Consider the following 22,080-nt stretch of genomic DNA (forward strand, 5'->3'; position numbering starts at 1 on the left):
CTCTAGCATGTGGTCCTGTTTATCAAGTGCTACTTCACTGGGGAATATAAAGATGTCCGTATGATTGAGCACGGAGTGAGTTCGGAGACAATTAACAGCTATTTCTCTGGGACAGAAATGACTGCTATAGCTCAGTATTTTAAAACATAGCTCCTTTTTAGATATTGCTTTACATGAGAAGCAATAACAGCTGTTTAAGTCCTAACATACTCTGTGCTTCAACTCTAGCAGAAAACATATTTAAAATTGCAAACTTGTGTATTTCCGTAGATATTCTTTATAGTCCTAATAGCTGGAGTTGAAGATAAAGTATATTTTGAAACACAGGACATGTCTTTATATTGAAATTTTTGTGATGTGTTGGTTGGTGCTGTATTTTCATTATTTCTCTGAGAATTTTGTTACAATGGCATATTATAGGAGGAAATCTCAAACATAAGTGATAACGGTCAGGTTCCACTGCTCCTAATCACAAAAGAACAAGAGCTTCTTTTCTAACTCACTTTTTCCCTGCAAAGATCAAAATCATATTAATGAGAAACCTAATATAGATGTTGTGGAGATGTTAGTGCAAACATTGGACCGAATTTCCCAGAATGCAGTGCAGGTTTGGCTTGGCTAGTTAGCGATCTACAAAATGGAGTTGACGGGGGTATTAGCATGAAAGTTGAAGCTTTGGAAGCTAATCTGTTTGAGTAGATTCCACAGATGAGGAGGTGAGAGAGCTGGACAGACTGAATGACTAAAGTGCCACTGCATTGCTCTTTAGAGCTGGAGATTTAGATCTAGCTGGTGGATTTTTCCTTTGACCTGTTTGTTTTTCTCTTTCATTCGCAGGACTACACACTGACCATGTATTTCCAGCAGGCATGGCGGGACAAGCGTCTCTCATACTCGGAGATCCCTCTGAACCTGACGCTGGACAACCGCGTGGCTGATCAGCTGTGGGTGCCTGACACTTACTTTCTCAATGACAAGAAGTCCTTCGTGCACGGCGTCACGGTCAAGAACCGCATGATTCGCCTGCATCCTGATGGCACCGTGCTGTATGGATTGAGGTACAGTTTTTCCATCTCTTCATCATCCCTATCGAACCAGCACACATCTCTAATCAATACTCATGTAATTCAGCTCATGATTCAGCAATACATTCTGTTTGCAAACATCAAGGACACACCTTATGTTCTGCTACACGTGGGGTGTTTTACTCATGCATTTTAATTAACCCATGTATTTAATTGGGACAGATTATCAGCTGTACTGCTGTATTTGTTCAGTGGTCTGTCAGCAGTTTTTTTATGCTATGTTCCTTCAAACATTTAAACATCTGCACTGCAGCATATCGTTCGAAGCTTCTGTAGTGCAAGAATCAATAAAGGTAATTCATGACATGTAAGGGTTTATGTAAGCTAAGGTGCAGTTTATATAACGATGGCGCAGAGATAGGACATGTTGTGGTAGGGGCGCACCATAGGCGACAGTGAAGTGGCTCATGAGAAGACTTTGGAGAGAAAAGTGAACAATATTTTACAGGCTGGAGAGAGTAGGAGCTTCGCTGTTAGCACCACATGCTCCTGGAGCTCGTCTGGGAACGAGAAATGTTCATACACAAGACAGGGTTTCACTCTAGAGTGGTGTGTAATCAGGGATACTAATGGAGTTTTCTCCTTTCTGATGTTGGGGGTTTAGTGAAAGCCCCTGTCATGTTGCTCGAAATGGGGAGCAGTTTGAAGCAGCAGTGGGTGTGTGCCCGTGTGTGTGTGTGTTTTAAAGGGAATGATTGCCTGTTACTACACAGACGCACTGCTTCCTAAGCATTTAATTACCAGGAGATGCTCAGTTTGCCTATCAGACAGCAGAAGGCAGATGTGATTATCCTGCTCCTATACGATCTCAGCTAATATCCTGTTCAGGTAAAAGCTAACAGGCCCTGACATGCAGCTACTCAAAACACAGCCAGCCTGCTCTCACTAGGGGTGTGTATCTCTCCTTATGAGATTAGGAAGCACATCTCAGTCAGATGTAAGGAATAAATGTTTACAGCAGACAGTGATTCAATATTGTGCAGACAACTAGATTTTAATTTTTAAAATTCATAGCTTTGAATGGTAGAAGGCCACTCCTCCTTCACGTGGACTGACAGTCCTAGGCCATGCCTCCTACAGGAGACTCACAGTCACAAAGGCCATGCCTCTTTCAGGGGACTGGCAGTCACATAGGCCACACCTCTATTAGGGGGCTGGCAGTCACATAGGCCACACCACTTTCAGGGGACTGGCAGTCACATAGGCCACACCTCTATTAGGGGGCTGGCAGTCACATAGGCCACACCACTTTTAGGGGACTGGCAGTCACGTAGGCCACACCTCTTTTTGGGGACTGGCAGTCATGTAAGCCACACCTCTATCATGGGGACTGGCAGTCACATAGGCCACACCTCTTTCACTGGGACTGGCAGTCACATAGGCCACACCTCTTTCAGGGGAACTGGCAGTCACATAGGCCACACCTCTTTCAGGGAGACTGGCAGTCACATAGGCCATATCTCTATCAAGGGGCCGGACAGTCACATAGGCCACACCTCTTTCAGGGGGACTGGCAGTCACATAGGCCACACCTCTTTCAGGGGGACTGGAAGTCACATAGGCCACACCTCTATCAGGGGGCCAGACAGTCACATAGGCCACACCATTTTCAGGGGACTTAACAGTCACATAGGCCACACCTCTTTCAGGGGGACTGGTAGTCACATAGGCCACACATCTTTCAAGAGGACTGGCAGTCACATAGGCCACAGCTCTTTCAGGGGGACTTGCACTCACATAGGCCACACCTCTTTCAGGGGGACTGGCAGTCACATAGGCCATACCTCTTTCAGGGGACTTAACAGTCACATAGGCCACACCTCTTTCAAAGGGACTGGCAGTCACATAGGCCAAGCCTCTTTCAGGGATCTGAATACGGGTGAAAAACATCAGGAAACCCAGGAAAATAAGTGTAGAATTACTCTTTAATGACACTGCAGTGGAAATGGCAAAGAAAAATATGCCGTAAATCTTTGAGAGGATAGTTTTATTATCTAGTGTAAATCAAATTTAATGATGTAAAATTAAGGCATCTAAACCTCACTATGTAGTGATTACATAACTGTAGTAGAGCCAAAACAAGCATTTTTTTCTGCAGTGGTCATTACATATGTTCCTATTGAGACCAATTGATGAATTTTTACACCGCTAACTCTCATTTACTGCAGAACACAAGCACTCCACTCTCGCTGATGTAACTCACATCTTTCTCTTTTATCAGATTTTTCTTTTTGAATAAATTTTTAATGCACCACATTCATCACCCCACGTGCTGCATTGTTCTTTCTCAGGAATAATGCGGCGTACCGAAATGACACATTATTTGTTCGGGAGAGTGTGAAGATGACACATGGAGGTGTGAGTGGGCTGGATGGAGTGTGTTTGAGTTGCTTTTTGGGGTTCGCAAAGATTAGATGGCTTGCACAAGCACACCGCTATTCATAATGGCCAGAAGTCCCTTTGTGTAATCTCCCATTTCAGTACTATTAAACAGGCCGCCTTGTTTTGTTGTGACCGGATGCAAGGAAGATGAGGAAGATGACAGTCACTGCTGAGAGGGACTGAGCATACTGGGTAAAGACCAGAGAGATTAGTACCTCTGTCTGTTTTTTTGTTTTTTTTTGAGCATCAGTTCAGTCAATAGTGGTTTAGCACGACAAGCACTGAGTGTGAGATTAGGATTCAGCCCAATATTGAGTTTTTCAGTGTTGTTGAAACAGACATGTTTGACTTTGTAATATTTTGACAGAAATAATATTTGGATATTTGAGGGTTGTTTTTGCTGTTGGATGGATGAATGTAATCAGTGGCCAACATACCAAAACCAGTCTAGGTCTCTTAATATGTACAGGAAACTCTAGAATTATTGGCACCCTTTTAAGAGAATAGGCAAAAATGATTATGAAAAATGACACATACTGGGCTCGATTCATCAATCTTTCAGTAAAGCTGTGCGTGAGGAAATATTTTCATTGACTGAACCAAACTAAAATTCCCATGAGATTTAACAAGTTTCAGTTACACTGATCTGATTTTCTTCATACTCGTATGTATGTGCTAATAAATGTCAATCAATTGTAAGTTCATGACACATCTGATTTACCTTTAGTGCCACCATAAACACCATAAAAGGCAAAAATCTCACAGAGAGCTGAAAATATCAAAATGATGAGAAAACAGTGGGTTAGGAGTACCTCCTAAGAGTGACGTGCCTTAAATCTTCCAGTAATGCAGCTAAGCCACTGCAGCACATCAGCTATCACAGAGACACACTATATTTTCCTCCTTTTATAGGGCGCCATTACTTTTGTCCAAAGGATCCCCTGCTCTCCCCGCTGCTGTCTGGGTTCGATTCCCGTGCATGGAACCCCATCCACCGGGGGGGTTGCACTTAGTGCCGATCCCAACCCCGGATAAAATGGGAGGGTTGTGTCAGGAAGGGCATCCGGTGTAAAACCTGTGCCAGATTAAATATGTGGCGACCCCTAACCGGAGCAGCCGAAAGCACAACAACGATTTATTTCTTTCATGTCTCTAAAACAAAATGACTGAGTCGCACGCTCCGGCGAACAATTTACGAATAAATTTGTTCTTGTCAGCTTGATAAATCAGCATCGCACATAATGATTGAAATTTCTCAACAATCCAAAAAAAAAAAACCCACCTTCCCTTCCCTCCAACAACAAAAGAACTTATCAGAAGCATAATTTGAGTTTCTCGATGTTGATATAACAGACATGTTTGACTTGGTGATATTTTGACAGAAATCATATTTGCGTATTTGTGGCTTGTTTTTTGCCGATGATGAATGTAATCATTGGCTAAGACTTCTCCTCTCAGCTAGAAGCTGGCAGCGCTTGACGAAAACACAGTGAGCCATCCAAAATGGCAAATCAGCCATGTCATGCATCATGTGCCAGCGTCCACATTGACATGTCAAAATAAACGATGCTAAAGTGGTGTCACTTTACTGAGGACTTACAGAGGCCTGGAGCTACTCTGTCTCCGCTCTGTCTCTCCTAACTGGCCCTAATAGTGTGCTAATAGTTGCATGATAATTCACAATGCTTATTGACTTTAGTTTCAGCTCTGTATATGGCATGCATTGTCATGGTTGGCCATTGGTTGTGTCTACATCTCAAGCACACGGTCGTAATAAAATGCTAGTCCAGAGCCCTTTTGTGCGCAAGCTTCAGTAAACAAGGTCATTTGGAATAAAGGTGCACAGCATGCCTTGGGCTGTACACCAAACCTTGTGTGAACTCTGAAAAGCGCAGCTCTGCAGAAGGACATGCAGAAAAGAAACACAGCCGCTTGCATGAGGTAGAGTCTACAGATGTACGTATTAAAGACCAGAGATGATGTAATTTTGAAGTGAGGTCACTTAGGCACAATAACTGGTGTTCCCTCTTTGTGCTGTGAAATAATTTTTTACAGCCATTTTTGTTCAGTTAACATGAGGCTCATAGTGTCAGGTTCGTAAAAATAACTCGAAGAGACCAGATACCAGATTTATCATTTTGGTGCAAATGGATTTAAACTATAAAGAAAGAAAAAGACACTCACTGCCAGAGAGTTCGCTTCAGGGTATGTACTGCCAAAATAATCCTCAAAACAAGATCGGTAACTAAGATTATTTCAAAGTACCGTTCCTATTCCAAATAAAGTAAACAAAAGAGAAATGCAGTACCATTCCTTTCTCCCTACTTAAAAAACAAGCAGAAGAAGTCATGATTCCCAAATTACAATGCACCCCTATATTGTCCAGGTAGCAATAAGGACATAATTATCCAATACTTACAATATGCAACTGATATCTGATATCTACAACTGTATGAAGAAACTGATAAAGTGTTAAAATATGTTAAGTGAACATATTCACACAATTTAAGGTATAATGCAATATACAAGGTTTAAGGTCTGGTATATAGCTGAAAATTAAGTACAGAAACTACCCAGGCAGCCAATGTCTGCCACTCTGTTGGGCCAACATTGGGTGCCAATGTTGACCCAATGTAGTTTTGTCTGTTCGGACAACGATGCGCCACCAGTGCCTTTTAAAGCACTTTCACAAATTGACTCAACTTCAGGAAAACATGAGCCCTTCTGTTGGCCCATTATTGACAGGATTGTTATGAAACATGCCACTTTGGCAGTGTTGGATCGACATTTGTATGTTTCCCATGAAAAGGGATCCTTTCATGTTGTTTGTCAACATTGGTCCAACATTGACACGACGTTGGCGCAACATTGACATAACATTGACACAGTGTTGACAACATTGGCATGACGTTGACACAAGATTGACATGACATTTATGCAATGTTGACACGCTGTTGACACAACAGTGGTATGATGTTGACACGAGATTGACATGACATTGGCACGATGTTGATGCAACAGTGACACAACATTGACACGATGTTGACACAACAGTGGTATGATGTTGGTACGATGTCGACACAACATTGACACAACATTGGCATTACATTGACAGGACATTGACTCAATGTTGACAACTTTGACATGATGTTGACACGACATTGACATAACACTGACAAGATGTTCACATGAGCTTGATGCACTATTGAGGCAATGTTGACATGACATTGAAACAATGTTGACCCAAAGCAATTTTGTCCATTCGGCTAACATTGGCATGACATGACAATGACATGACATTAGCATGACATTCTCATGACGTGGACATGAGAATGACATGACATTAGCATGATGTTGAAACGACATTGACATTAGAATGACATGAAATTAGCATGATGTTGACATGACATTGACACAATGTTGACAACTTTGACATGATGTCGACATGACATTGACATTAGAATGACATGACATTAGCATGATGTTGACACGACATTCACATTAGAATGACATGACATTAGCATGTTGTTGACATGACCTTGACACAACACTGACAGGATGTTCACATGAGCATGACACAACATTGAGGCGATGTTGACATGACATTGAATCAATGTTGACAACAATGACATGACAGTATAGTAAGGATCAACATATTGTAAAAAACATGAGTTAGAACTCAGTAATAGAGGAGAAAACTGTCAAGAGTAAAAAAAAATAACTTAACCTGACCTTCACTTCCATATGCAGATGGAAATGAGCTGTGAGAGAGGAAGAATTAAAGCAAACAGGAGAGATTAAGAATTACAGATAAGGACCTGGAACAGAAAATACAGATGGAGGGGAGAAATAAGGTAGAGTAGGACAGAAATGAGAGAAATGGCCAAAAAAGAGAAGTAGATAGAGAATTAGAGATAACAACCAAGAGCCAGCGAGGGAAGATTAAGATTCAGAGGAGCAAGTGTGGAATGTAATGAGAGAGGAAAGGGAGATAGACTGAAAGCAAGAGAAATTGGGGGATTGAACGAGAGGGAGGGAGAGAAATATAGAGGAAAAAATGATAGTGGGGTGCAAGAGAAAGAGAAGAGAGATAGAATGGTATTGATATGGACTGGGAAGAGATGAGGAGAAAATGGAGATGTGAGAAGTGAGTATTAAAGGTAGTCAAAGAGGGAAGGAAATATGGAAACTGATACAGAGAGAGGTCTAGAGCAGAAGCCAAATAAGGACTGAAAACAATATGAGAGAGATGGCAGAAAGAGAGACATAGCATAGAGAGAGGGAGAGAAGCAATTGTAGGATTTAGTGAAAGGAAAGTAGGGTATACTGTAAAGAATTTGTGTCATTTCTACAGTAAACAAGTATAATAATTTACATGTGGCTTACAGTTCAATATAGCCATGTGATATTCGGGGAATATTTACATTACTGCCACATTACACTGTATTGCAATATAGTTACAGTAACACTGTTATGGTTATATTATAATAATATCCACTGACATTAACTTTACTGTAAAATAAGCCACCAAATGCATTTAAAAAAAGCAGTCAAGGAACGTTTGCTAATTTCCCCCCCATTTTCATTTATGCGTTATTTGGTTTGATTTAAAAAGTACAGCTTGCAAAACAAAACAAAACAAAAAGCACTGCAGTGAAAAGATCCCTGTACAATTGTTTAAAAAATATGCAGGTAGAAAGTTCATAGAACCACGATCAACCGTTCCCTGGACAGGTTCATCAGACACGATTTCACACCGTGACCTCTGACTAATGATAACGAAGTTAAGACAGAAGCTAGAAGTCATCATAATGGAGTTGCAGGATGACCTGAAAGCGGCAGGAACAACAGTTACACAGAGGACAATAAACAATGAAGTACACCACGATCATCACTATTCCTACACCTCATGCAAAACTTTTCTGCTAAAAAACGAAGCACAGAGATGTCCATCCGAAAGCATTTGGACAAATTAGAACTTTTTTGGAACAATATACTCTGGTTAAGGCAAACCAAAAATACAATGAAATCAGCATGTCATCATTTTGGAGAAAGAACTGTATTGCGTTTGATCCAAAGAACACCATACCCACAGTGAAGCATGGTGGTGGGAGCATCATGATATGGGGCTGCTTCTCTGGAAACGCTACTGGGGCATCGAATGGAGCGATGTACTGGGACATATTAGAGGAGGATTTCATCTCAGGGTCCAAGAAAGTGAATCTAGGGAGAAGATTGACGTTTCAACAACCTCAAACATACAGCCAAAATTATTCAAGAAGGCCTTGCATGGCCTAGCCAATCTCCTGACTTGAATCCCATTGAACATTTAGTGTAAATAAACAATACAATAAATGTTAATTAAAGTAATTACCCGCCAACTCAGCTTCCAGTAAGATACAGTAGTTTACATTTACAAGGTCATTTCTTTTTTACAGTGTAGACTCAAGAATAGGATATAGTGGCATACAAGGTGTAGTCAGAAAGTAAATAAGAAAGAAAAAGCAAAGAAACAGGAAATGATAGAAAAGGAGAGAGGGTAGTTGAGTAGATGAGAAATAAACCGATTGGGATAGAAAGATGGCTAGAGAAGGAAGGAAATGGGAAACGAGTGATTAGAAACAGGAAGAGAGAGTGAAGATTGCGAAGGAGGGAAGTACTGGGATGAGTGGGATGCAAGACGAAAAGTTATGGTAAGAAAGAGCGGTGAAGGTAGAAAGAAGTGAGGATGTAGTAGTAACAGAGACAGCGAGTGCACTTACATTGTACATTTATGGCATTTTGGCAGATGCCCTTATCCAGAGCGACTTGCAATTATCTCGGTTATACAACTGAGAGAGAGAGAGAGAGAGAGTGAGTTTATACAAGGGTGAGAGAGATAGAAATAGAGGGAGAGAGAGAGAGAGAGAGAGAGAGGAGGGGTGATACACTGCTACACCATCCAGGTGTGTGTCAGAACACACTTTTAAAAAGAGCGGCTTGTCATTCAACACCGCATTCCCTGCCATGGCAACCGCTTTCACTTCAATGACACACACACACACACACACACACACACACACACACACAGTATGGAGATCTTCATGGATGATGACAACGATGACGATGTAGCTGCTGCTATAAATAGGCCGTTATTTTTACCTCTGCCATCTTGGCCTAATTTCCTCATTTCCCTGGTGCTTCCTGTGGACGTGTGATTATTGGGAGGTGGATTAGAAGGCACAGGAGGGCTGCTGGGTTTCAGCCTGCTGCCTTCAAGTCACTCATTGCTACAGGGGGACGCAAATCATACTCATATTCATATTCATCATATTCATATACTAGCCTTCTGGAAGCGCAGTGAAACGAAAGTACACTGCAGTCTCTCTTTTAACGGTGGCTGTTTAAAGGAAAAAAGCAAACCCCTGCACACTTCATGTCTTCTTATAACGTCAATAAATAACTTTTTGTTCAAGTTGTCGTCATGGAAACATAAGGATGAGGCCTCCAAGCCTTTGGTATCACTGGGTCTTTTGGCTCAGAGCCACAGTTCTTTTGTGGTGGAGAAAAAACAACAACAACAACGCAGAATGGTATCAGAATCAACACCAAAATGTGCCCGTGTTTTTTTGAGTGCTGATAATACCAACCGGATTCCGTCAAACAAAATTGTAATTCATTACTCAAAGATGCAAATATTGGCCTAGAAAAGTTCTCAGCATTGTTCAAACTATATAAACTATCACAAAATGTGTCGAAATAATTTGTTTTACACCAAAGGGAAAGTGCAGTATTAATAACATGGATGGTTATAAGATTATAATATATATATTTTTTTATTAACAATCCAAAATCTACATTCAGATTCATGGTCTAAACAGGCAGAAGTCGAATGATTGAGCAAACAGAGAAAAACGGATCAAAACACAAAGAAAACCAGGAAGATCACCAGGAAATAATGCTCGCAATTGCAATAGGAGAAGGATGGTAGAAAGCATTCTTTAAATCCACTGAGCTGATTGGATATAAAAAGGAAACAGGTCTGTTAGAGTTCAGGTGAGTGATGGAATAGGATTGGGATGGAGAGTAGTAGGAGGCAGACGTGACAGTACCATAGCTCAAGTGTTAACAGCCAAATTTCTCGGAATATTGACTGACTAAAAAGTTATGAGCTATTTTGAAGTCATTTGCATGAAAGTAAACCCATTAGAAGGGTTAGACAATTTTATGTATTCATATTTCACATTTTCATTTACAGCATTTAGCAGACACACTTATCCTGAGTGACTTACGGAAGTGCTTTGTAGTCTCCATCAAAAAGGCCTGATGCATGTCTTCTTTGTTCCTTGAGGGACGGAGCATCCAGCCAAGCCGTACTAGAGGTTCAAAGGGAATGTAGCGCAGCGCAGCACAGGGTTTGATGAGAGCCTTCAGGTAAATGTGGGCTAGTCTGTTTTTGGCTTTGTAGGCATGCATCAGTGCTTTATATCAGATACGGGCAGCTACAGGAAGCCAGTGAAGGAAAAGCAACAGGGTGTGGTGTGGGAGAACTTGGCAAGCCATGCAGCTGCACTCTGGATCAAGCACCCGAGAAGCCTCAGTTGATAGATGTGAAAAGATCAGATACTGACATAAATACAGTAAGAGTTGGCCATATCTGTAGCATGTGGGTTGATGAGGCAGGACACATGTGTGTAACAGCACTTTACACTGTGGGGTGGCGATTCCAATTATTATATTTAAGTCCAACAGGCAATGTCAAAAGCAGAAACAAAGAACACAGAAACTATGTTCAGAAACCAAGGGAACTAATTGAGATAACGGATGATAAGGGTTTGCATCCCTACTGAATCGAAACTCTCATAGAATTTGTAATGGTTTTAATGGTTATAATGGGAATTGTATTGGTTTTAATGGAAACTGTAATGGTCCCTGTGGGTCTCTACTGGTAATTTGTTGCCTTCTATTGATGATATGTTATGCCTAGTGGATGCCATTAAGGATCAATAATGGTAATTATTGCAATACTGGTTTTAATGCTTAGATGATGGTTTGTAATGGTTTTTGTTGTGGAAACCATTAGAATTTCTGCTACACAGCTACATCATACAAATAGACAAATTAATTAGAGACTAAAACAAAACAGGTGAACACAATGAGTAACAGACCAAATGAAATGAGAGGGGTGGAGACAAAACCAAAACGGGCACATGGCAAAACATAAACAAAAGCAAACCTGTGACAATGTATCCACATGTCTTAATGTTTCTCTCATGGAAGAAATCTTACATTTCTAACATTTACGAACTCTGATCATCTTGAATTTTAAAAGTCCAAAATTATATTCATTTACCTTATCTAGAGTAGCTGATATATCTATAATTATTTAATGATATAATATTTATATTCATATTAATAACATTTGCGCATGTACTTAAAAAAGTCCTATTATTTCGTTTAAGTTTGGGTCCAGAGATTTAACAGGGACTTTAAGCAGCAGCTGTGATTAGAACGGCTACGGTGACCAGAAGTAAGCTGTTACGTCGCCGGAGCCGAGAACGTAAAAATCGATAAGCAACCGTAAACAAGACGGCGTAACGTAGCATTCAGTCATTTATTGAAATATTTAAAAGAGTCATTTAAAAAAGCAAGAGAATGATTGCTTTTGGCATGAAATAATAACCTATTATTATTTACTAAGAAGAGTTTTTACTCTTATATGATGCCAGTAAGTCTAAAAACCTTGATTTACCATGTAAGCAATACAGTACTTGTCGTTTAATCTTGATTACATGGAGGAAGACGAATGCCTAAATGAAATTTCGTGTCATTAAATTTAAATTAGCTTAAGTTTAAAACATATCCACACAGATTAAATAAAAATACTAATGGTACAATCATATCTTGATGCAATTACAATGTCATATACCATAAAACATGACGTTTTCTTGTCTAAACTGTCACGTTGTAAGGACTATGGCAAACCAGCTGTTCTCCCGTAGTAGACGGTTACAGAAGAACGTCTCGAAGTAGCAGTTAAAGTCACGCATGCGCAATATAACGTCAGAATACCGTCGCCGTTCCATTCGCAGCTGTTGCTTAAAGTCCCTAATGTTGAGTCTTTTGATGTGCTGCATCTTCCTACCGCCATGATGCTCATTTTTCATAAATACAGAAGACACCATTTATAAAACAAATATACCGACTTCAAGAATCCACTTAAAATTGAAATCTCTCCACATGGATTTCTGCATTTACTGTATATAACGATTCAATCATGTAACTGTCCATTGTTTAGAGCTGTATTAATTCCTTCAGGTCTCATTATCAGATCCAGACTTTATTACTGTTTTCTGCATTGTTGTATAATTAACCTTCAAACCACATCCCCTGATAAGCTGAAATACCAGTGTGATTTGGGTATTAGATTTATTTGGGTGGGATGTTACCCAGAGAGGCTTTCATATTAACCAGTGTTCTTAATATTATTAAAGAAAAGCAGCTCGAGATGAAGGCACTGGAGTTTACGGAAACCTTTTAAATATTCGAACGTTGAAACGTTTTAAACTTGATCTTTAATCTTTGCACTAAAATGAAACTGGAGATGGTCTCAGAAGTGAAATCGACGTTAAGGTGTTAATGCGTTGCTCAGCGGTTCACGTAACATTTAACAGGACATAAGGATTGAACGGTTAGTCCTCATGTTCGGCTCTGTTCTGTGCTATAACCATTTTATTATTGCAAAACAAGTGCTTTTTGCACACCTCTGGTCTTTTTAAAATACTTTTCATCTCAAATGGTATAGAGCCTCGAGTCACTGTCACATGGTTTAGGATCCTCCTGATGGTATGTGTGTGTGCAGATGGGAGTGTAAATAGGACTTAACTAACTGTACTAAGATTTTATTATAATAATAATAATAATAATAATAATAATAATAATAATAATAATACTTATCATTATTATTATTATTATTATTATTATTCCTTTTAACACATGTATGTAAATGCTGTTTTCATGTCTAAATGTTCTGGACATCATTTTGGTTATATAAATTATGAATTTTAAAAGGAATTTTTAAAGGAGAGCACCACTGCATCAGGGTCCCTGGTTCAATCCTGAGCTCAAGGTGCTGTTTGTTTGGAGCGTCTGTGTGCTAGGATTGGCTAGTAGTCATTAATAAAAACCCATCCACCAATTGGGACCAGAAAAAATTATTTTGACAGAGGTTCCCTAGTGGAACCTCCCAGTCAGGGAACCAACCTTAGCCACTGGCATGAGCCAGTGCATGAGCCGGTGCATGAGCCAGTGTAGGAGCCAATGCATGCCATCGGCATGAGCCAGTGCATGAGCCAGTGCGTGAGCCAGTGCATGAGCCAATGCCTTAGCCACTGGCATGAGCCGGTGCATGAGCCTGTGCATGAGCTGGTGCATGATCCGGTGCATGAGCCGGTGCATGGTCCTGTGCATGAGCCCGTGCATGAGCCAGTGTATGAGCCAGTGCATGAGCCGGTGCACTCCCAGTTCCAGTCCCAAGCCTGGAAAATGGGGAGGGTTGTGTCAAGAAAAGAGAGAACCACCACGGTGACTTTGTTTCCCCCACACACAAAGAAAAGAAGGAAAAAAGAAGAGTTTGTCTCCCTTTTCCAATGCGACGCTACAGTTGTGTGACATCTTTTATTTGTGGAGTTTGAGATGGAAATAGTAACTGCTAAATGATAGTAGTTTTATGTTCTATGTACTATGTTCATCTCACAGTTCAATTCAATTCAGTTTAATTTGTATAGCGCTTATAACTGTGGCGTGGCAGATCATTAACGACCAAAAATTCGCCGTTGAATAAAGCTACATCTAAAACTGCTCAAAGTGAGCTGCCTGACTGTATGCTGGATGACGATGTTGTTGACTCTCAACTGCGTATTAATTTGTTAATCACAAGATATTAATCTATAGCACAAGTCAGGTGTGATAGCCTCTCAGCTTAATTTCGTTTAAGTTAAAAAAAAATAAAAAAATCTATGATCACGATCCTCTGCTGGATGCTTCTCAAGTTCCACTGTTTTGCTGTGGTTGCTATGGTGATGTAAGAGACTTGTTGAATGTCTGATGGCAGACTGCAGTCCTGCAGAACAAGGCGTGCCTCGACTTGTTCAAAAACGATCGTTTGAATTTATTACATGAACTGAGCCATGTGCATAAAGCTTCACGTGGATTTTCTTTCTCTTTTCTCTGTTTTTCACTTTTGATATAAAAGTAGATTGAGAGCATTTTCAGTGCAACATCATTTTTCTAAATGTTACATAAAAGTGTCATTGAACGCACAGTTTATATCCTGATACATATAGTGTGTCATAGAAATGTCATAATGTGATATATATATATATATATATATATATATATATATATATATACAGCTGAGCTGAAAAGAGCAGACGTCTTAAAAACAATCTGCTTCGGCTCCTGTTAAAGGAAGGTCTTATTTCATTCTCTGTTTTGTGAAATCCTGACGTGCTCCGCATGGTGGGCGCTCCAGATGAGCGGGCCTCCTGCAGCACGAGGATATTGAGCAATAGAACTGCAACACACTTCATTGCTTTTCTTTAATGTCATCGTGTTTCACTTTTAAGGACAAATTCCCGGCCTGTAGTTATTTAGCCGTCGCCGGCGGCGATCAACTCGACGCATTAGCGAAGGTCTATGTGTCCGACCCTATCTACTCTCCCTGTGCTTAAGTGAATTCAACAGTGACTCCAGGTCATAGAGGAGTATGGGGAAGGGTGTGTGCGTGTGTGTGCGTGTGTGTGTGTGTGTGTGTGTGTGTGTGTGTGTGTGTTGGAGGAGAAAACTAAAGGAGGTGAGAGGAGGGGTACTTCAGCAAAGCTCTTGTCCCTGTTGTCCTTGAGAGGCGTCAGTAATAGGGTGTGTGTGTGTGTGTGTGTGTGTGTGTGTGTGTGTGTGTGTGTGCTTGTTTTGCATTCAGGATCACCACCACGGCAGCGTGTATGATGGACCTGAGACGCTACCCATTGGATGAGCAGAACTGCACACTGGAGATTGAGAGCTGTGAGTAAACCAGGCTCTTTTTCTGTCTCCTTGCGTCTGTCCTTATCTCTCTACACCCTACACACACACACACACACACACACACACACACACACACACACACACACACACACACACACACACACACAAGCCTCAGCTCAGACCTCTGACGCCTCCTCCTTCCCTCTCACAATCATCCCGTCATCGATGAGGAGCCTTTTCTGGTCTCCTAACTTACAGCAGTAGTAAATTAGAGCATTACAGCACTAATAAAAGCCCAACATCTTTGTGCTTATTAAGATGAAGGTCTTTTGAGTTTGGCTATTACTGTCTGTAATTGTGTTAATAAAAATTGAAAGGCATGAGTGATAGGATAATAGGGAAGTGGTCTCCTGTGTGTTTTATCAGCCCCTCTGTATTAACGGATGTCCATTTGTGACGTGCTCTGCGATGTGGCCCGTTTGATCAGCCACATGCTGGAAGCATTAATCAGAACAAACCCCAGCGTCCCCGGACCCGTGTCCCATTGCGCTGCACTCTTTCCTCGGGACTTTTGACCTCACTCTTTCCTTTTCTCTTTTTTTCCAGTCACATCTTTCAACCAGTCACTGCCATGTGATGTCATCAGACTCCTCCTTCCCCCAAGTCACTTGTAAATTCCAGTCACTACCCGATCCGTGCCGCCCCCTGCTCGATTTGCCAAATCCATGATGCTGCCTGATTTTATAGCATTCTTTTTCTTACAACATTATCGTATCTTATGTTTTGTGAAAGCAGCTCATCACCACTGTAAACATGAATTGTTCTGTCATGCTTTAGAAAAATTTACTTTAATAGGGTAAGTTAAGTCAATTCTTATGCAGATTAATAAATAAGGAAACTAAGCATGGCAGGGTGTGCTGTTAAAAGAAATTAATCAATTAATGGTGGCTTAGTGGTTAGCACGTTCGCCTCACACCTCCAGGGACCAGGGTCCGAGTCCCGCCGGGGCCATGTGTGTGAGGAGTTTACATGTTCTCCCCGTGCTATGGGGGTTTCCTCCCCCAGTCCAAAGACATGCATGGTAGGCTGATTGGCATGTCCAAAGTATCCGTAGTGTGTGAATGTGTGTATCTGATTGTGTGCCCTGCGATGGACTGGCACCCTGTCCAGGGTGTACCCCACCTTGTGCCCGATGCTCCCTGGGATAGGTTCCAGGTTTCCCCGTGACCCTGAAAAGGATAAGCGGTATTGAAGATGGATGGACACATTGTACTTTTATCAGTTTATAGTAACATTTAAGGTTGTGGTTTTGGGATTTTCTCCCCAGTTTGTCATCTGTCAATTCCCACCCAGCAGCCATCTCTCCCCTATCATACGACAGCTAGAAACTGGGGAGGGAGAAGGCTAACATGTGCTTCGCATCTTTTCGGAAAGCGGAATCTGCCCTCTTCCACATACAGGAGCTCACAGATTTCCGTGACCGGCTAGTGTCGCTGTGATTGACAAGGGAGAGAATGTATAAAACCCCTCCCACCCAGAGAGCATGGCCAATTTTGCCCCCTTATCCCTAGACACACAGTCATGGTTTGAACAACCCTGGTGTGATAGCAGTCCCAGTGATGCTCACTATGCAAACAGGTGATTTTACAGTTAGATTTATATAGCGCTTTTCTAGACACTCAAAACGCTTTACATACGATGGGATGGGGTTGGGGGGGATCTCCTCAACCACCACTAGTGTGTAGCATCCACCTGGATGATGCGGCGGCAGCCATAGTGCACCAGAACACCCTGCACACACCAGCTATTAGTGGACAGGAGAGAGTGATGTAGCCAATTCAGAGATGGGGATTATTATGGGGCCATGATAGAGAAGGGCCAATTGGGGAATTTTGCCAGGACACCGGGGTATACCCCTACTCTTTAATCAAGCCAAGCTATATACTCTCACATACATCAGCGCTTTGAGAAGGTGCTTTTAAAAGCGTGTTATGAAATAAAGTTTATTATTATTATTACATAGTTATGTTTGTAGCAAATAGCATACAATGAAGAAGAAGTATTTATTTGTCACATATACATTACAGCACAGTGAAATTCTTGTTTTTTCCTGCATATCCCAACTTGTTAGGAAGCTGGGGTCAGCAATAATACAGCACCCTGAAGAACACAGGGTTAAGGGCCTTGCTCAAACACCCCACAGTGGCATCTTGGCAGTGCTAGGGCTTTAACCCTTGACCTTCTGATCAGTAACCCAGAGCCTTAACCATTGAGCCACCACTGCCCCATGCAAATGAAAATCAAGTGTACATGTAAGATTTTTTGCACATGGAGTTATTGTAGAACATTGAGGTGATTTCACAGTGCAATATGTGTTCACATTTCTATAAAGTTATTTGTTGGAAAAACTGCACATTTCATATCTGATGCAATTAAGACTATCCAAGGTATCCAAAGTATACAAGTTTGCAAAGTATTTGTCTTTTCTTCCCCCGGATATGTAGATATAGTGTACATAAAAAAAGAAAAAGAAAAAAAGATTTAAGTTACATAAATAGACTGTAATTAGTTTTTAGAATAAACCTTTAAAGGTACACTGCATGTAATGTTCTAGGTACAAAAGGTATACCCTTGATGGTACTGCCTCAGCTACAAGGAACAGTACACTTTAGTGTTCTTCTTCATTAATATGAACGTGTGCGACGGATTGATTAAGACCGTAAATCCATTTACACAGAGCGTGGTACTGATTGGGAAACACCAATGCTACCCTATCCACACCCCCGGCATGGATCATGCAGAGACATCCTCCAGACACACCAGTCAGCTTCCAGACAGAAAGATCTCCATTTCGGTTTATAACATTATGCAAATGGTAATTTGCTGACAATATCGAAACATTACCCCTTAAATGCACACAAGTGTCGCCAACCGTTATTATACGACCCAGAGTATATATCTAACGCGGATGGATCTCTAAACCACCCCAATAGTATAAAACCGTCCTAATATTATATTAACAATTACAAAACAATAAAATACAGCATATTTGGTTCTATTTTGACATTTTATTTGTCATCAAACAGATGCAAAAAAAATGCACTGTAAAATTTATATAAATCAATATAAAATTATGCACTAATAATTCATGTGCTAAAATAGGGAAAGTATTGTAGCATTTTCATTCAATCGTCTAAGTCACCATAACAAAAATTAAAAATCATTACAATGTTTTATATTTTCCTAATTAATGTCATATTAACATGTATAATTTTCATGACTATATTATCAAGTAATATATATATATATATATATATATATATATATATATATATATATATATATATATATATATATATATAATGAGAAGGTCATAATATACTATATATATATATATATATATATATATATATATATATATATATATATATATATATATATATATATATATATATATATATATATAGTATATTATGACCTTCTCAGCTTCCCCCGGTAAATTCAGCATCTGGCTCATATTCGGGATCTGGATCATTCAATACGTTACTCTCTCAATAGGCTACTTTCCTGTTCATAATCATTAAAAATCTATATTTTGTTCGCTGACAGCTTCACCATCAGATCCACCGTCAAACGACGCCGATATTTGATTAGAACCTTTTTCTGCAGTAAATCGCAGAGCCATGTCAAGTTTCTTTTATGTCTGGGGTAATTATGATTGAGACGTTACATCATCATTGTTTACCAAACATTCCCACCTTGAGGAATAAAAGTGAATTGCACTTATTGAGCCGTGAGAGATTCAATGTTGTTGCTCAGAAAAATATACTTATTACACTATTACATACCTCGGGTCAGTAGTGACCCTATAACCTTTTTCACAATAAATGAATTATAAAACAGATATTATATGTTTCACATATTTGGAGGTACAGACAGAAGCAAATGCAGGTATGGCAGTTTAATGAAACAACAAGAAGTCCAATAACTTCAAAGGATCAGGCAGAAATCAAGGTACATAGGCAAGCAAGGGTCAATCGACCAGGAAAACAGTCCAAACTAGGCAAGGCAAAGAGACAAGGTTATAAACGTGAACAAGGCCAAACCCTGTGTGTTTAAGGGTTAACCGGGTTTATATGCAAATGTGCAACAGTGGATGGGAATTTAAAATACAGTTCCATATACAACTATAGTTTTGTCAAAAACTGGATAAAATATGCAAAGTTCGGAAGACAACAGAAATCAAAAAAGCCAATAAAATAAGATAATAAGATAATATTACTGAGCAGATTACAATATACAAGCCGTTCTTAACTTGTAGTGAAAAATGTTCACTGCAAGTGAAGTGGTCTTTACGTGGGTGTGATGGCATACTCCCTCTCCCCTGTCAATCACAGTGACACTAGTCGATCACGAGTGTCTCTGAGCTCATGTATGCTGAAGAGGGCAGATAACGCTTTCCTCCATGGGTGTTGTGCTGCCCTGTGACGCAGCATGAGCAGCAGTTCGAAAGGATGCGGTTGGCAGCTTCACTTGTCTTAGAGGAAGCACATGTTCGCCTTTTACCCTTTCCAGCTCGTAGCTGTCGTATTACAGGGGAGAGCTGGCATGATAGATGGGTGAGAATTGGCAGAAGATCAAATTGGGGTGTAAAATGAGGGAATGTTAAAAGGAAGGCAGGAAGGAAAGAAAGAAGGAAGGAAGGAATTAAAGAAGGAAAAAAGGAAGGAGGAAAAAAGTAAGGAAAGAAGAAAGGAAAGAATAAAGGAAAGACAGAAGGAAAGAAAGAAGGAAGGAAAGACGGAAAGAAAGAAGGAAGGAAAGAAAGCAGGAAAGAAAGAAGGAAGGAAATAAGGATAGAAAGAAAGAAAGAAAGAAAGAAAGAAAGAAAGAAAGAAAGAAAGAAAGAAAACAATGTCCATCATCCAGGCAAAGAGTCAAAACAAAATACAGAAAACAGAACAGATTAGGGAAGAATAAAAACCAGAAGAAAAAAAACCCAGAAAACAGAGCAGGGCTTAATAACAGAAGGAAACAATAAATAAAGCAACCGGATTTACAAAACAGCATAGAACTGTTGCCAGTAATGCAAACAAGAATTAGCAAAGGGTGAACTGCAGGTATGACCAATCAACACGCTGCTTAGCTTGAGAGGGTGAGTCGGCGGGGCTAATGGTCGGGAGTTCTGGAAGTTGTCATTCAAGAGAGAGCGGTGGTTTGTAAGTTTGTAATATACAGTATGTGTTTCCCAACCGGGGTTCCGTCTGTTGAGAGCAGGGCTGCCGTGTAAAAATCCTTCAAACATTTCTAAAATGCTAAAATATGTATAAAACATTTAATATACCTGATAAATGTCTGATGTCTAAAATAATAACACAGACACACACACACACACAACAATAACATTGTGCTGTCAGCAGCACGTCGACGTCAGTACACGTAACATACACGTGTGTTTTATCCTAATAATTAGTGTGTGACAATGGGTGTGTAGTGCAAAAGAATATGGACAGATTTCTTAAAAGAAAAACTCCAGATGCTTCTGAACCATCAACTTCATCCTCATGGAGCTAACGCTGTCTAGCATTAGTGTTTGTGTAGGGTGCCACAAATTTTTGAACATTTTCAAAGGGTGCCGTGACTGAAAAAAGATTGAGAAACACTGATATGCAGTATGTGTAGCTGATTAATGTTAGTTGAGGTCTTTCATTTGCAAAGAAATTATATCTGCATTTTCGTTTAGAACAATGTAGCAAACTAATAAATCTATTGACATTATGCAAGCTAGTCATTGCTTTCTAGTTTCCAGAGTCTCTCTAATCTAATGTCAGCTTGCTATGGATACAATGTCAGGGCTGGTCTTTTAATGTTGTACTCACAGTTAAATCTATTTGTAACCACCCACAGTGTTTAGTAATGAAGTCAGTTGATCTAACACACAAATATAAACCAATAAGTAACTTAAACACAGCTATGATGGTTTGTATATTTAATGAGCAGGATTTCATGTCTGGTTGAGGTTAATATCAGTTTTATCTGGGTGGGTAGAACAGCTCCAGCGTATGTGGAGTTTTACATGTTCTCTCTGTGTTTGCGTGGGTTTTCTGCGGATTCTGCGGTTTCCTGCTACCTCCCAAAAGCATGGGTGGATTGGGTCCTGTGAGTGAGTGTGTGCATTCCCGGCTTCTGCTCAGTGTTTACTTGGACTTAGCGACTAAATATGGTCTTTTTTTAATCAATAAATCTACAGTTTACTTAGTTTTCTAAACTGAACTGGAATGTTTGTTTGTCTGGAAGATGACTGGAAGAAATGTTTCATCCAGCTTAGGACTGGAAGGAGTCAAGAGGCGCATAATGATGACATCAAATGGCATTGGTTTGTTTAAAGCACATGATGTCCATGAAGCATAACCAAAGGGCTCGGTAATTTAAAAATTCTGGCTTTTTCAAAACGCACCGTAATGATTTATTATGCTTGTAAATAATGTCAACTGGAATCGAATGACAGTTTTAATAAAATGGCTTCTGTGGGTGGAAAGTCCTGGTGTAAAATAGCAAAAATGTTATTGTACACATTTCACCAATTTGCTATTTTATTTAAAAAAAAAAA

At 40.1% G+C, this 22,080-nt stretch overlaps 1 protein-coding gene across 2 annotated transcripts in view; it reads left to right on the forward strand.

Moving 5' to 3' along the window:
* Positions 1-22,080, forward strand: part of gabrb2a (gamma-aminobutyric acid type A receptor subunit beta2a) — a 67,374-nt gene that overhangs the window by 27,141 nt on the left and 18,153 nt on the right. For both annotated transcript variants that reach the window (XM_017484657.3, XM_053685476.1), the window contains exons 4-5: positions 838-1,058; positions 15,427-15,509. In XM_017484657.3, coding sequence (XP_017340146.2) covers positions 838-1,058; positions 15,427-15,509 — 304 coding nt within the window. The remainder of the gene's footprint in view (positions 1-837; positions 1,059-15,426; positions 15,510-22,080) is intronic.

Source organism: Ictalurus punctatus, chromosome 14 (genome assembly GCF_001660625.3).
Source record: "Ictalurus punctatus breed USDA103 chromosome 14, Coco_2.0, whole genome shotgun sequence".
NCBI classification, from domain to species: domain Eukaryota; kingdom Metazoa; phylum Chordata; class Actinopteri; order Siluriformes; family Ictaluridae; genus Ictalurus; species Ictalurus punctatus.